This window comes from Anabas testudineus, chromosome 6 (genome assembly GCF_900324465.2).
Source record: "Anabas testudineus chromosome 6, fAnaTes1.2, whole genome shotgun sequence".
In the NCBI taxonomy this organism is placed as follows: Eukaryota; Metazoa; Chordata; class Actinopteri; order Anabantiformes; family Anabantidae; genus Anabas; species Anabas testudineus.
The window spans coordinates 14,189,169-14,204,781 of NC_046615.1; the positions used below are offsets into that span (position 1 = coordinate 14,189,169).

General features: G+C 40.5%; 1 protein-coding gene across 3 annotated transcripts; it reads left to right on the plus strand.

Annotated features, from left to right (window-relative positions):
• Nucleotides 1-134: 134 nt before the first annotated feature.
• Nucleotides 135-13,167, plus strand: dapk2b (death-associated protein kinase 2b). 3 transcript variants are annotated; one of them, XM_026365462.1, is made up of 12 exons: nucleotides 136-289; nucleotides 868-1,033; nucleotides 6,604-6,825; nucleotides 7,353-7,491; nucleotides 7,936-8,065; nucleotides 8,166-8,214; nucleotides 8,309-8,335; nucleotides 8,454-8,606; nucleotides 8,924-8,969; nucleotides 11,169-11,258; nucleotides 11,374-11,454; nucleotides 12,211-13,167. In XM_026365462.1, exons 2-12 carry the CDS (start codon nucleotides 957-959, stop codon nucleotides 12,286-12,288), a joined length of 1,092 nt encoding a protein of 363 aa, XP_026221247.1. In that variant the 5' UTR covers nucleotides 136-289; nucleotides 868-956; the 3' UTR covers nucleotides 12,289-13,167. The 3 variants fall into 3 exon arrangements, with proteins under 3 accessions (XP_026221250.1, XP_026221247.1, XP_026221249.1); XM_026365464.1 differs by having other exon boundaries at nucleotides 153-289; nucleotides 865-1,033; XM_026365465.1 differs by lacking the exons at nucleotides 11,169-11,258; nucleotides 11,374-11,454; nucleotides 12,211-13,167 and adding an exon at nucleotides 9,555-11,162 and having other exon boundaries at nucleotides 135-289; nucleotides 8,924-8,971.
• Nucleotides 13,168-15,613: the final 2,446 nt, after the last annotated feature.

Genomic DNA, 15,613 nt, shown 5'->3' on the forward strand with positions numbered 1-15,613 from the left:
TCGCTTGCTTTAGTAATTCTCAGTTCCCTAAATGCTGGTGCAGACCTAACACCAGATGTGCCAGTCGCCTTCATTGATACTTTGCTGCTGCAGTTTCCCAATAGAGCCATCAGGGGGTGGGACTTGTGCTCATACAAAAGCCTGATGGGGCTGCAGCAAGTGACAGAAAACAACCAAGTCAGGGAAGGAGCTGTTTTGTAACTGAGCCGCAGCTATGAGGAGACCAGCGCAGCTGTAGGAGACGTGGGAATCGATGCAAGTTTATCGTCAGAAGCGCAAGTGAGAGAAGGTAAGACGAGGTTTAACTGTAGACGCTTTGTGTAGCCACTTAATGTGTGACATGAAACTTCAACAGGAAGTTTGTGGTATTCCAATTTGTGTTTTTTCTCTTCATAATTTCTAAACTTATATGTCCCTTTCAGTATTGTACAGTTAATTGTGTTTTCTGTTTTCACTACTTTATGAAGTTACAAAGGTCTTGGACAGTTACAAAACAAATGTTGCTATAATCATTTTCTGCCAGTTAATGTTTCGCAACAAGGGCAAATTTCAGATACCCTGTCGTAATTATCCAAAGTGTTCTTTTCATTTGTAATCCTACTATAATCACAACAACTAAACACTATTATTCTGCTTAACTTGGCAACGTTGTATGAGTTCTACTTTAAAATATGCCAATAATAAGTATTTAGACTAGTTAAAGTTGGACTAAGTGTACTTGTACTTTTAATGTTCAGGCTTTTTCAACAACAAGGTGAAAGTTGGTACAACTCAGAGATGAAATACTTTACAGCACGTTTGGACATGTAGTAGACATTTACATCACTTCAGTCAGAAATCAACAGGAACGCCTCTCTGTGTCAGCAGCATTCGGACTTGTAGAGAAAAGGAAGAAGACAGCTGAATAGAGAAGTCGAGAGGCTCAAGTGGTGCATAAATAAAGATAAACTACATCAATGAAGCCACCTGGCATGGCTGTATTCAAGCAACAGAATGTGGGAGACTTCTATGAAGTTGGAGAGACACTGGGAAGGTGAGTATTTCACAAAACCACTTAATAAACATGTACAGTACAAGATGTTTATTAAGAGCTTTTAGAAAATGCGTGTGTTTGTGTGAATCAGAGTGTGATTCATCTCTCCGCTTCATGCCTCAAAGCCGTCTTCATGGAAACAGACCTTGTGTACATGCATAGGTATGCAAACAACTGGCCTGTTTAAGCTTGAAGTGGGAAGTGTGTTAAAGTAGGTTGAAGTTTACGGCAAAAGCAAGAATTACAAGAATGCAATTCAAAAATGCAAAATAAATACATTTTAATTGACTGCTTTTGCAAAAGCAGACTCTGTGTGGTGGACCACTGTGTTGTGTAAGTGTAATGTAGAGGAGTGTTAATCAAGCGCACACAGCCTAGACATCAAGGAAAAGGGAAACGCATTAAAGGAAGTTGGCAGACTGCAATATGGACTGAGGAAGCTACTAATTCATTTTGTACGGAAGGAGAGCTCGGACATGGGCAACGCTTGTGAACAGATAACGAGTGTGAAAAGTAAAGCATCTCTACAGTACTTCACTTTTAAAACTGCTCTAGTGTTCTAGTGTCTGCTGGCTATTTACTGTAGAGCCTATCTGACACACCCTGACAGAACAAACCATGATCAGCTGATGGGTGTTCCAGCTGCATTTATATATGCCTTGGGGATTCAGCAGTTACACTTTCATTGTATTTTACATGCTGATGTTATGTATTAAGTGAACGTCTTTGAATGAAACAATTCAAGATTGGGACAAACATGCAGCTACATAGAAAATGGGAAACTATTTTATAACTGGCACTGTTTAGATTTTCTAAGATGCAAATCGCGACTATTAATGGTTAATAAAGCATTTACTAGTACTTTTCTAATTTATAGATCTGCTCTAGGTCAGATGTGCTGATTAAATGTACTAGGTCAAATGAGCTGTTTGACTATGTGCTTTCTAGGAAGAGCTACAGAATACCTGGAACAAAATACATTTATTAACAACCTTTCTGAGGAGTTCATGAAGGGTTCATAAACTCTTTATTAAGGTTGCTTCACTGAAAAATAATATCAGCTGAAATACAAGTGTGTGATTGTGTAATTTAAAGACTGACAGTAGGTTTAGTTGTGGTTGAGAGTAAAACACGTTGTTTTAAAGACACAGATGTGATCTGAGCTATGTACACACTCAGCAGCGCTATCTTGAGAAAAAGAAACTCTGAGCTTCCGTGGTTAAAAGCTGCAGATATTTGGGATTAAAACCAGAAGACTGTTAGTCAGAGAACATGTCTGCGTGGTAGCATCACTAATTCAACTTGGACGTTTGCTTGTAGTTCCTGTCTTGTCGTGACATCTTTCGGGTGAGTTTTGGAGGCTGCAGCCCACCCCGCCCACGGTTTGTGAGAGCCTCGTGAGTTCAGAGCTGTCCGCAGTTCACCACAGTGGAACTGTTACTCAGACTGGTGAGGAAATTCGTGAAGGAGGTCAGGAATTGATTTGACGTGGAGTATTTCTGATGTTCTGTGATCTATGAAAACGTTGTGCCATTTGCTACAGGAAAATCAATGAATCACAGTGTGCTTGATGTCACAGGACCCCCCACAGTTGTACTTAGTGTTTATTTCCACTTCTAATGGAAAGCTTGGGTAAACCTAGATGTAAAATTATATTTTGCTTGCTATGTGAGAAATTTACTGACTGTAGCTCACTTACCATCTGAGTGATAACACGGGTGATGATATATAGTAGGAAATGCAGCCTCAGCTGCCACTGGCCCTCGCAAGAGATTAGTGAACCCATGAGAAGCTGTTCACCGTCCAAGTCACCACCCAGACGGACAAGTGGTGAACTCTAGCTGTCAAACACAGCTTCCTCTCCTTTTTTCTTTTTTGTTTTTGTTTGTTTGTTTGTTTTGTTCGGGAAATGTGTACCTACTGCTTTTATGAGATAACAGATACTGTGATTACCATGAATGAAAAAAACAGCATCTTTGTTTTCTGTTATGTGCCAATGGAAAATTCACAGGATGCGCAGTTGGATGGGAAGTGCCTTTGTCTTTGCATGCCTGAACAAAAGAAAGAGGCTTGTAAACTTCCTCTAAATACTGATACCGTTAAATACAGCACTTACATCATAGTGGATGTGACACCATGATGACTCTTTCACATTTTACCTTTGTTACAGCACGTGGCGTTCTTATCCATTCCTGCAGTTTGGCTGTATGGATGCTGTTTGCTGGTTGTTCTCTCGGTTTCTTTTATTTGGGACACACATTCAATTCTACCTCAAGATGAATCACTTAGGTCATTCGTATGACTTTTGATTTAGCGTCAACATTAGGGTACATTTTTATTTTTGTTCCTAGCAAGGAATTACTACAAATACTGAAAACATTAAAAACAACCTACCCTGCATCATATTTCATACTAATTATTAAATTAAATTATGCTAAAAACAGACAACATGCCACATTTGTTGGCTTAAACTTAAGTTATCATTTAGCTGAAAGCATCACTGTCCAAAGTCCAGCCTTTGCTGTGGACTGTTTCCCAGTTTGTCTGTTTCTAATAAAACCAGTTACATTCATGTAGAACAAATGATGTGGAGACATGTTTCAGTTTGTGGAAGTTTGTTTTCTTTGTTGAAGATACAGGGAGGGCAGTGATGCACGTTTAAGCCAGAAGTATTAGTAAATTAGATGTTTTGAAAGGAAAAGAACAGACAGTGACAAGGTGGACAGCTGACTCCTGATGAACCCAGTAAAGTGCTTTGATTTCTCTAAAGGGATTTTCTGTATATCTTTAGCATGTACAGTATGTAACTGCACATGCAAGAGCCGGGGCAAGAATGCACTTCAGCTCTGGGGAAATCACATTCCTGCTGTTGAGTGGGTGGGAAATGTGTTTATTCAGTGCAGCCTAGCAGAGGGAACTCCATGTTTACTTCTTGGACATTGCCAGAGGTCCCGTTTGTTAGAGGCCATGTTTCTGTCAGCACACTCTTGTACAGCACTGCTACTCCACAGATGCATGGTTGGCATGTCAGACCACTTCAAAACCAGAATGACTCTAGTGTCCTGAATGCTTAATAGGCATACACGCTAGTCCTGTTCTATTGATTTAAGCTGGTTCATCAGAACGCCCCTCCCATTTGATGTACACATCATAGGACTGGTTAGGGACAGGGCTCGGTCAATTATGAACCTGACCTTCTTTGTCACATAGCCCCAGAGGTTGTTCACATGAGAAATGTGTTCAAGAATTGGGCCGGCGCCACTTGTCGGAGCATTCCTCCAACCTTGGCTGTGGATAATGACCTTCAGCTGTTCGAAGTGGAAACACTGTAGAGAGATGGTACTTTCAGCCCCAGTGGCCGGCTTAGCATTAAGCCAGCCGGCACGCCTGACCTGTTGTGGAAAACCGCTCCCAGCATCACAGCTCTCTCTGCTGTTACTCTACACTTCATAACAATATGAATACTGATGCACTTTCTTGCATTTGGGCTGCAACGATTAACATGGGGGGTTGGTAATCGGCAAATCAAAGCCATGGTTGCTTTTCTTGCAATAAGGATATTTGGTGTCTGTTTTCAATGGATGCCTTACCCTCCTCTTCAGTTCACACATTGTCATTGATGTTTCTAGCACAGGCAGGCTTTCAGGGATGTCTCTGGGGTGGAGCTATATTGTGAACAGCACAGAAAGAGGGATCATTTGAGATACCCTGTTCCTTTTCTTCATCCCCTACCTGACCTGTTCTTATTTTTCTTTTTGCAGCATGTGTGTTAGTGTTTGAAGACCATTATTACAATGCAAACCACTCCCCCACACTACACTATTGCTCCTGCTCTGCATTCTCAGTTCAGACGTGTTTGCACTGGAATCTGATCTTGATGGTGTTTTATTACCTAGGGTGGTGTAGTTGAGTCTAGAACCTGGAAGTTCATGTATTCAATAAGAGTTTGAACTTGAGCAGACACAAGTGAAGCAATACTCAGAACGCATGTACAGCCTAATACAATCCAGAACAAGTGCCCTGAGACAAAATATATTTCACATTTGTGAATCACATGTTGCTATTTTTATGAAACGATGTAAGAAGGATTTTTTGAGACCATACTTTGTGTGTTGTTGTTTCTGTACTCAGTTGTATAATACTGGAAGTTGTGTTTCCAGTTTAACAGTCCTTGAGATTAAGGTCTTGCACAGTAAAAATATACCTGTTGTTCTGGAGAAAGGCAAAATTAATAGCAGGCTTTGCATCTTCATCTGGGCTACTGCCAGATATGAATGTAGAACGGAGTAACCACACGGCAGGGTGTGCCTCTAAAAGAGCAAACTGTCTCACCTCTTCCACTATACTGTGTTTGTTGTTAAAAATTTACCAGGGTTGATATAAACCACAGAGCTGATTAGCTTTGTTAAGTGCGATTTATGTGAAATCAATAAATCAATCAATCTGACAGGAGTACAGTTCGTATCCATTCAGTATGTTTCTAGGCTCTTGTGTGTTTGATAAAGCCATTATCCAGTACCCCCCCCCCCCCCCCCCCCCTTTCCACTCTCTCTCTCTTTCTCAACCTCACTCCTCATCAACCTCGTTCCTTCACCTCAACAGCAACAGAGAGGTGGCAGGTGGAGAATGACCCTGCGTGCTGTCCTATTCTTAGCCCTTTAGACACTATGATAACAGTGGACATCATGGTGGGTATTGATAGCCTGTCAGAGCCACCCGGGAATCTCTGGGTGGGTAGTTATGTCCAAAATACATCGAATGCCGACCAGTTAGTATCTGTAGTCTCTGTGTGTTGTTTCCAAATGGCTGAAATCTCATTGCAGAATCTATAAACATGATGTTGTTTTCACAGTTTAAATGTATTAAGTGGGCAGGTCAGCCCACGTAGGCAGAAAGTGTTTAAAGCAATAGGAGTGGCAGCAGGCTTTGTCGGGACTAAGATTACAGGTGCTGGTCTGATAATAAAACTATGGCTACTCACCACATATAATTACCTGGGCGATGGTGCTGGAACATACTGTCAATCTGTCCGTGGGTCAGTTATGAGTAAAACGACTCTGTAGTTACATTAGGACAGAGAAGTGCTGCACCAAATGAACTTGTCTCGTATTTTAAAGCTAAAAACAGCCGGTGTTTGCATATCTCAGTATTTAAACTCATTAACTAAATGCCTTACCCACATACAACACAAGAGCACAGTGAGATGTGAAACAATGGTCCACTGAGCCATACCTCTGTTGTGAAATATCCAGAGTTTTTGAGATTTTTGCAGTGGGCTAATCACTTGAGGATGGCTAGAAATTTGGCAGGAAGGTTGCTGGAGTGGGAGGACTGCAACTCTGCTCACACTGCTGCCCTGTCTTATTGTTCTCTGTCTGGCTAGGAAACAGGAAGTGATGGATTAAACCTCAATATTTCAGATCGTTTTGACACACAGCTTCCTCTCTGAAACCTCTCTTCACCCACAGCAACATCCTGATGGTTCTTTGTTACAATTTCATTAAAGGTTAAGTGATGAATTGAAATGATTTGCCACTTTGAGTGTGTTCATGTTTCTTTTGTGTCTACAGTGGGCAGTTTGCCATTGTCAAGCGCTGCACAGAGAAGAGCACAGGCACTGAGTACGCATCCAAGTTCATTAAGAAGCGCCTGAGTCATGCCAGCAGGCGAGGTGTGAGTAGAGAGGAAATTGTGAGGGAAGTGAGCATCCTGCAGGAGCTCCAGCACCCCAACATCGTATCGCTGCATGATGTGTACGAGAACCGCACAGATATGGTGCTTATCCTTGAACTGTGAGTCACTGCAGCATTCAGCAATCCATCACAACATCTATACAGTTAAAAGTACAGAATAACATCAGGCTTCTCGTGTGGCAGGTTTTTATCATTGAAATGTTTCAGATAAAAAACACAAAGTCAGCGCACTGTTTTTACTTTTGCAGATAAATGAAAGTTCACTTGTTCACTCATCACTAAGTTAATAATTCTTCAGTCCTTAAAGAGGCCACTGAGGTCCCCATCTGGGTCCAGCAAGTGCCTGGGAACATACAGGTCCCAATTAGGACAGCAGTGGTGAACTGACTGACATACTGTTAGCTTTAGGATCACATACTGTGCATCACTGGGTCTCTTGTGCATTCTTTACTACCACGCTGATTCATAAGGACAGACTCAACTCAAAACAAACTCAACATGTTACCACAAACACACATATCTAAAGGCATCCAGGACCACTAGAGATAAATTTCAAGAGAGCTCTTGTTCCAGATTATCAGCCCGCACAGGATGAGTCACTGAGTGAGTGTGTACATGTATTCCAGGGTCTCTGGAGGAGAGCTGTTTGATTTCTTGGCTCAGAAGGAGTCTCTCTGTGAAGAGGAGGCCACACAGTTTATTAAACAGGTCCTAGATGGAGTCCAGTACCTCCACTCCAAGAGAATTGCACATTTTGATCTAAAGGTACAGTATAGTATCCCCTGTATGTGATTCCCTTACCTCCACTGGGACTTTTCTTTTATGTGCATGCATGACTAAGCAGAACTGCAGAAGTGAAATATGTTGTATATAGCAGGTGTGTAAAATATGTGTCTTAGAGCTTTGCTTTTCTGAACCACATACCCTTCCTGTTTTCTGAAACTGAAGTCCAGATTCTCAGATACAGTCACCACAATGTTATCTATGACAGCGGAGTGTCTTGCTTTTCTGCAGCGGCTGCTTCTTTCCACTTTTAATATTTCTTTTTCATAAACCTACTATAAACTTACATATCTTCTTTAATGCTCTCGCAAAAGGCAGTTTTCACCAGGTAACTTATATTATTTACTGTTGTTTACATATAACCTAATTTTGACATTAGAAAAAAAATCTCTCTTAATCTCTGTTTTCTTTTTTTTTGCACTCTAGCCTGAAAATATAATGCTGCTTGACAGGAACGTTTCTCTACCTCGCATCAAAATCATAGACTTTGGACTAGCACGCAAAATAGAAGCTGGGGCTGATTTCAAAGACATTTTTGGTACCCCTGAATTTGTCGGTAAGTGTTTTTATTGTTTGCACTGTGGGACTTTTAAGAGGAGCCTTGATGTTTGGTGTGGCACTGATGTGATGCATAAGTGAGTGCTGTCTATTTTCAGCTCCAGAGATAGTCAACTATGAGACACTGGGATTGGAGGCAGACATGTGGTAAGACCCTTTAATTACCTCTGACTCTGCTGCCCTCCATACAACAGGCTATAGTTTGGATAACTCTGGATTAACTTTGTGCTGTTTTTCACAGGAGCATTGGAGTCATCACATATATACTGTAAGTTGATGACTCAATATTCTGGATAGAAATCTTATTGTACTTATAAGATAATAGAGAAAGGCCAATAATAAAAGTTAGCGTACACACTGAGTGAATGTTTTCAATGCTGTTACAGTTTGAGCGGCGCGTCGCCTTTTCTTGGTGACACGAAGCAGGAAACGCTGGGAAACATCTCAGCAGTGAACTACGACTTTGACGAAGAGTTATTCAGCAATACGAGCGAGCTGGCAAAGAGCTTCATCAGGCAGCTCCTGGAGAAGAACACAAGGTAACAAACAGCTGAAGGCCAAAGGTCAAGTCTGAGAAGCCCAGCATTAGAGGTTTCATTGCAGGAAAGCGTAAGCACATTAAATGTGCAGCGTTGATCCAAATGAGAATGAAGCACGTCAGGCCACAGAAATTTAGAGCAAGGATTTGGGCGCAGTTGTTGTTTGTACACAGTGTGATTTACTAAATAAAATAAGCAAATTAAATATTATGCATGCAGTGAACTACACTACTCCTAGTCAACGTGATCCATGTGTGATGGTTGATTAGTTGTATTTACCCAGCTGCTTTTTCTTTTTCTTTCTGTCATTGTTCTAGAAAACGAATGACCATACACGACGCCCTAAACCATCCTTGGATTAAGGTATGCACTTCTGGCATGTGTTTGGTATTCCTAATACATGTTGTCAGTACTCCAGCCAGACATGTAAAATAACACGGGTAATGTCAAACTGGGTGAGAGGTTTGTTTGTTATAGGAGCAGAAAAGTGACTAAAGGTTCAAATTCCCACAGTTCCCACCAGCTGAAAAGCTTAGGTTTCTCCTGTCAACATGCTCCACATATCTAGCACATCTGTTTTTTTTTTTACTCTATGAAGTCATTCATTTGTCAGGAAATATAAGTGATCAACATGAAGCACGATCTCTTGTGTTTTTTACTGGCATGGACGTTTTGACTGTCTGCAATGTTGAAGAAGTCCACTCCAACATTGTCTTCTGAAATGCATGGAAATGGTGTTTTGTTGTGGATTCTTCATCCTGTTTGGATGCGCAAGCACAAAGCCAGGAAACAAAACACACTCAACAGGAATGCCTGCTGTTTTTTGACACTCTTACCTGCCGTGGCTTTCGCTGTTCGAGTCATTCACTAATCCTACAGTACCACGCCTGCAGTGTTTCAAAGACAATGAGACAGCCTCTTACTGAGTGTCCCCCATTCACCCTTCTGTCTCAAGTCCCGTGGATCCATAGATGAGGACAGCGACCCCGAGGCCGAGAGAAAAGCAGAGCAGCTCAAGACGGAGCGCCTGAAAGAGTACACGATCCAGGTGCACTCAAGCATGCCGCAGAACAACACATATGCCAACTTTGAGCGTTTTGCCCATGTGGTGGAAGAAATTAGCCTGATGGAGACGGGGCTGTCAGAGGTGTCAGGGGTTCACCACACTCTGCAAGGTGACATAGAGGCACTGCTCTCCATCTACAATGACAAAGAGGCGTGGTACAAGGAGGAGAGTGAGACTGCAAGGAAGCAGCTCTCGCAGGTCCACTACGAGTTTCGCAAAGTGGAAGCTGCCAGGAGGCTGCTGCAGGAGGATATAAATGGTGTAGATTCCAGTTTGGAAAGTATCAGTGGGAAGTACGTTCGGAGGCAGAGCCAGCTAGACTCTCTGAGACAGGAGCTGAACTCTGAATTGCAGTGGATGCAGGAAATGATGAGCGCTTTGCATCCGCAAGGAGCCAATGGTGAAATCCGCAGCAGCAGTCTGAGTATGGGCATGAAGCAGGCACGGAAGGAGCTGCTGCATGAGTCCCGTGGAGGAGAACTGTGTCATGAGGCCAAACAGTCCCTCACAGAGTCTGACTAACACACTGAGACCAAGACACATTTTTATAAGATGTTGGAATTCAACACGTTGCTCATCTTTTCCAGCAACACAGGCCTTTGAATGTAGAGCTCAATAGTCTTTGCTTTAGTAGCAGTCTTATTTTATTTACATGTTTATTTTATATTTACTGGACAGATATGAGAGGTATTGATCTGAACTCTCCACACGACAAATAAGCATATTTCCCTAAATGTTGAGCTATTTCTTTAAATGTAATACTGTAATTGTAGCTCAATATTAGGAATTGATCACTGCTATTGACTGTTTAATGTAATTAGTTTAATTAATGTTTGTACTGCATTATGAAGACATGACTATACGTAATCAGACCACACTTCTTTTCAATGGAATGTATCGGAACTTAATTTTTTTTTGACCGATTGATTATTTTTTCATTCCAGTTTTTGTTGACTACATATTGAGATTTTGCTTATCCACTTTTATCCATTTGTAAAGTAACTTTTGTAGTTGTTTTATTTTTTAGTTTTTTATTCAAATGTGTATTTTTAATGAAGGTTGAATTTATTTATTCACTTATTTATTTATTTTAAAACTCTTTTTTAAACATTTCTTTCTTTGAGCTGTTACATGAGCCAGCAGGAAACATAACACATGATAAGAGCTTGGGTGTTTGAAAATGTGTGACTTCTTGCAGGTATATATTTAAACACACGTACACATTTCGCACAGTTTGATCTCACCTTTAATGTGCACAGTGACCTTTATTACCTTTATTTTAAAAAACTCTCAAATAAATATTTATTTAATTTATCACACGGACCATTTTCGAATTGTTGCAGTATATCTGTGTATTTCAGTCTATTTCCTGTTGAATTCTAGATTCCACTGATTGGTGAAAACTAAACAGACATGTTACCATCCTGTCTCTGAACTTTAACATTAACATGAAAGATGCTTCCTCTGCCATTTTGCCTCCCATTGTTTCTCTGCAGCCTCTGAATCCCAGACAAGCCATGGTGAAGAGGTTGTCGGTGATAAATCTGGATAACTTTAAGAGACAGTATGCCAGACGCAGATGGAAGGTAAAGTACTGTATTTGAAGTACAGCTGGATTAATTCACAACAGTAAATCAGTTCTAAAAATGATCTTACTTTTATTTGATTTTATGTCTTACTTGTTTTGCGTTTGTTCAACAGCTGTCCTTTAGAATTGTGGCTCTTTGCAACCATCTAACGCGGATCATGAAGAAGGGGAACAACCTGCCTGAGCAGGAGGGGGTAAGTACAAACTGCTGTAAAGCTGATGAATAGTTTGTTCTGCTTGCAACATTTCAAGATTTGGAGAATTTTGCAGATTTGCTTTGTTGCCAGCACAAAAGATTGAGGTGTTTAGTGCTGTATGCTAAACTAAACTTCATGAAATTTATGTTGCAGAAGCAACTTACAACAAGCACATTTAAATCATGTTGGAGCAAAACTAGATTTCATCCAAAAAACAAAAAAGAGGCATTTCAAACGTATGAATACCATCATGTAGTGCAAGTTCTAAGAGAGTTTTTTTATTGTGAGGAATGAGTAGGCTAACACTTGTCAAGGAGAAACAGCCTGTCTGGCTCAGTCCAAAGGTAGCAAATCCCACTATTGGCATCACTGAAGCTCACTAATAATCATATTAAATCTCCTTTTTCATACAAAAACAACATGCGGTTTTATGAGGGGTCATTTGGCCAACTATTTGTCTCGTTGTTGGTGTGAGGTTGCTAGGCGTCCGTCAGTGAGATCACTATTTGGTACAAACATGAAAATTATAAAACTGATAAAACTTATCAAATTCTCTCTCAAGAAAAAATAAGAGTTTGAACAATTTATTTAAAAGTGACAGAATTACAGCAGATGCTCTGCAGCACTGGTTTACAGCCATTATTTGGTGATGTGCAGCTATCCAATGGTACTTTAACTCTGTGAGTCCTTTCTACCTGTGATTATGACACAGCTGTTTCTGAACACCTTATGTTGTTTTGTTTTTTTTTTCAGAGAGATTGTGAAAGTGACCAAGAAGAAGAAGTCCAGAAGAGAAAACCGAGGACTAGAAAGAGAAGCAGCACTTCCTGAAACAACCACAGCATTAAGTGCACTGGATGATTTTCTCATTGAATACAGTCACTCTGCACCTTTGTGACTCACACTTTGCAGCTGTTACTTGTCAGCGAGGATCAGCTTGAGTATCTTTTTGACTGACAGTATATGCAGTATTTTCTTCGGTCAGGGCAACTTTGTCTGTTTGTCTGTTTCTCCCACCGAACCAGCACCATCTGCTGTATGTTAAATCGCATCTTTCCATTTTTAAATGTGTTTTCTGGCATGAAAATTATTATTGTTGACAGGAACTGAAAAGTAAATGTTCGCACATGCACAAGAGTGGAGACAGCTTCCTCTAATAGCTGCAGTCTTAAAAATCCTTCCAATGTTGTTCAAAATGTGATGATTTTACTCTTAAATTATTTTCTTGTCACTGTGCTGGCTGCATGTGAGGATTCACATAAGGTGTATTGTGCAAAGTGTTGAGAGATAAATGGTTTTAATACTGCAGGATAACAAGATGGTAGCAGTTCTTTGTAACCAAATGTTTACATGTCTATCTGCTAATAAGCAGCAGTGTTTGTGTACGGTTTTCATTTGCCACACCAGAGTAATTACCTGAAGCCCGTACGTTATACGGAACAATCTGTGTACTGTAGGATATTATGAATTCTGTAAATTACTCACGTCCAATGGGACAATTGTATTTCATCTTATGAACATATAAAAACATTTAAAGATGTCACATACACATGTAAAAGACATTTTAGAGTTTAGTTATAATGAGATTCTTATGTCTTATTGTACTTTGGTGTATTTATGGTGTAAATATACGTAATTGTCAGCTAAATGTCTTAAGTTCAGTTTTACTTGTATCTCAGCTCATTAAAAGGATAATTCAATGTTTCAACACACAAAATGTTTTCTGTGCCCTAGTTTTTATTGAAAGTGACTGAACCTGATGTTCTTTTGATTGTTTTTAGATCTAGGTGTGACCATGCAGTACATTTTACTAGAGTCTGCCAAGTGCAGTTACATGCAGACATTCATAAGATGATTTCATAGATGTAGTTTAGCCCATGCCACGGGACAACTATGAACATGCTATTTAAATGGGCTTTTAGGCCTGCGATGCCTAAAAGCAATGTCCCTGTCGCTCTGAAAACAGATAAGCACCAGTGTTCTGCTTCCACTCATTGTCATCGGGCACTTCTATTGATTTTTCATCAAGCCACTGGTCATTTACCTTGTGTGACAACAGTAATGTTGTTTGGGCTCAGTTAGGCTGAAAGAGATTGAACGGGTAATTTGACCTGAACTAAATACATTTGGCAGTGACACAATGCAGGCCAGTTCCACACAGATGGCATGAAAAGAGTCTTAATCAACCAGTGGATCAGTCTGAAATCTGTGAGCATGGCTGTGCTTCATGTTCAGCTTAAGAATGAATAATATTATCAATGTATAAACTATTTAAAGAGGCACTCCAGATATTCAGTGCTGTACTTTGGTAAAAGTGGGTGAATCACCGTGTAAACAACATATCTGAATGAAGCTACCGAGGCTGATACATCATGACTTCGAATGCGAGTTAGACAGACATGTTTCTGTTCAGTCACCATTTCAGTGCCTTTCAGTGGACGTGTTGTAACAGGCTTATAAACTCTGTGAAATCATGACGTCATTGCTGCTGATGAAGCCTTTATGATGAGAGGTTTAACAGCTGCCAGCAGCTCTGGCACGCTGGACTTTTCAGTTCCAGCTCCAGTGGTTATGATGCCAGAACCTGAATTTAATATTTGACTTTGAAACTTAACGTATATTGTTTCATAATAACCGTTTTCATTATATTAATCGTATTCTTATTGATATGTTGTTTGTTGTAGCATCTGTCTGATGAATTAGAGACAGTTAGGGACATGATGATGCACTAACGTAGGCACTTGTTCAAGCGACTTCTCTCAAAGCAGTATAAAGTTAGTTCAGAGTAAACTTGAACCAACGTTGGTTCTATAAATACAAACACGGTCATAGAGAGACCAGGTTGTGGTATGAGATCTCAGTGAAGTAGAACCCACCGGCGTTGGGTACATCCACCCTGAAACTGAGTTGACAGTGGTAGGTAGGACATTCTCTCTCAGCAGTTCCCCTCCTTGTGATGGGTGAACTGGCCCTTGCATGTGAAAGACCAGTTGACTGGCACATTAAGTAATTATGTGAAAAAAGAAAGTTTATTCTAAAGCTACATGTGTGGTTGAGATTTAGGAGGTTGGGGTTAGAGGTTTAATTCCTGCCCCCTCCTGTCATATGTTGAAGTGTCCCTGGAGAAGACACTGAACCCGAGTTTCCTCTCAGTGGACCAAGCCAGCTGCACGGCAGCTCTGAAAGGCAATGTACGTGGCGTTTACCATTATACTGCACATACACACACAGAGCAGGACACATTTCATATGGTTACACCGATTTCCAAATAATAAATAAAGTATACTAGATTTGTTAAAGTGTGTTCAGTTACTGTTTTCCTCTGAAGTGGGAAACATATTAGTTTATTCTTTAATAGAGATGCTTCTTACAATAAAGTGAAACTGTTATACAGCTAAACCTGCCACTATCAGATTGAAATGGACAGTATCACACTACTACACTATTAACTTTATTACATACATTTAAAGTCCATACTGTAGTATACTTACACTGTATGTACATGATTCCACAGTAGTGTGTGTGTGTGTGTGTTAAATGACAACATGTGAGTTACCGACATCAGACGAGATGAGAGACAACATTTAGAGCATGTTCATGGCATTTGACTCCATTCGGCCTGATGGAGTCTATCTCCAGGCTGCTGGCTGTAAATATTTCAGTCATGTCTCACTGAAATATGAGCTGAGTCCTTTGTAGCTTTGTCATTGGTATAGAGTGAAATGGCATGCCTTCCAGTAAGACATTACAGTTAACTCTGAAGCATCTCATATAACAAAGTCACTCCCAATTTATTCGGATTTATTCTGTGGTCAAACAGCAACAGGGTTATGGGATCACGGGATTCCAGCGGACTTATGGTAGGGTGATGTGATGGATGAGTCGCTCACACAGACAAATAAGGTGTGCTGTCAGAAATCATATGCTGGGTATGTGTAACACAAAACTATGTCCTTTATCAACAGAGACACAGATACCTTTGAAGGATTGCTGGACTCTGTGTCCAGAGGCCAAAGTGTACTATGCAATGTGGTGAGCCCAAGACAGACATAATTTAATTCTGACTCAGAACTTTACTGCAAGTTGCCTGCACGTGTGAAATGTGAGGAAAAAGGTGACGCATGAAACTATTTCACAGGCATTTTATGATTCTACA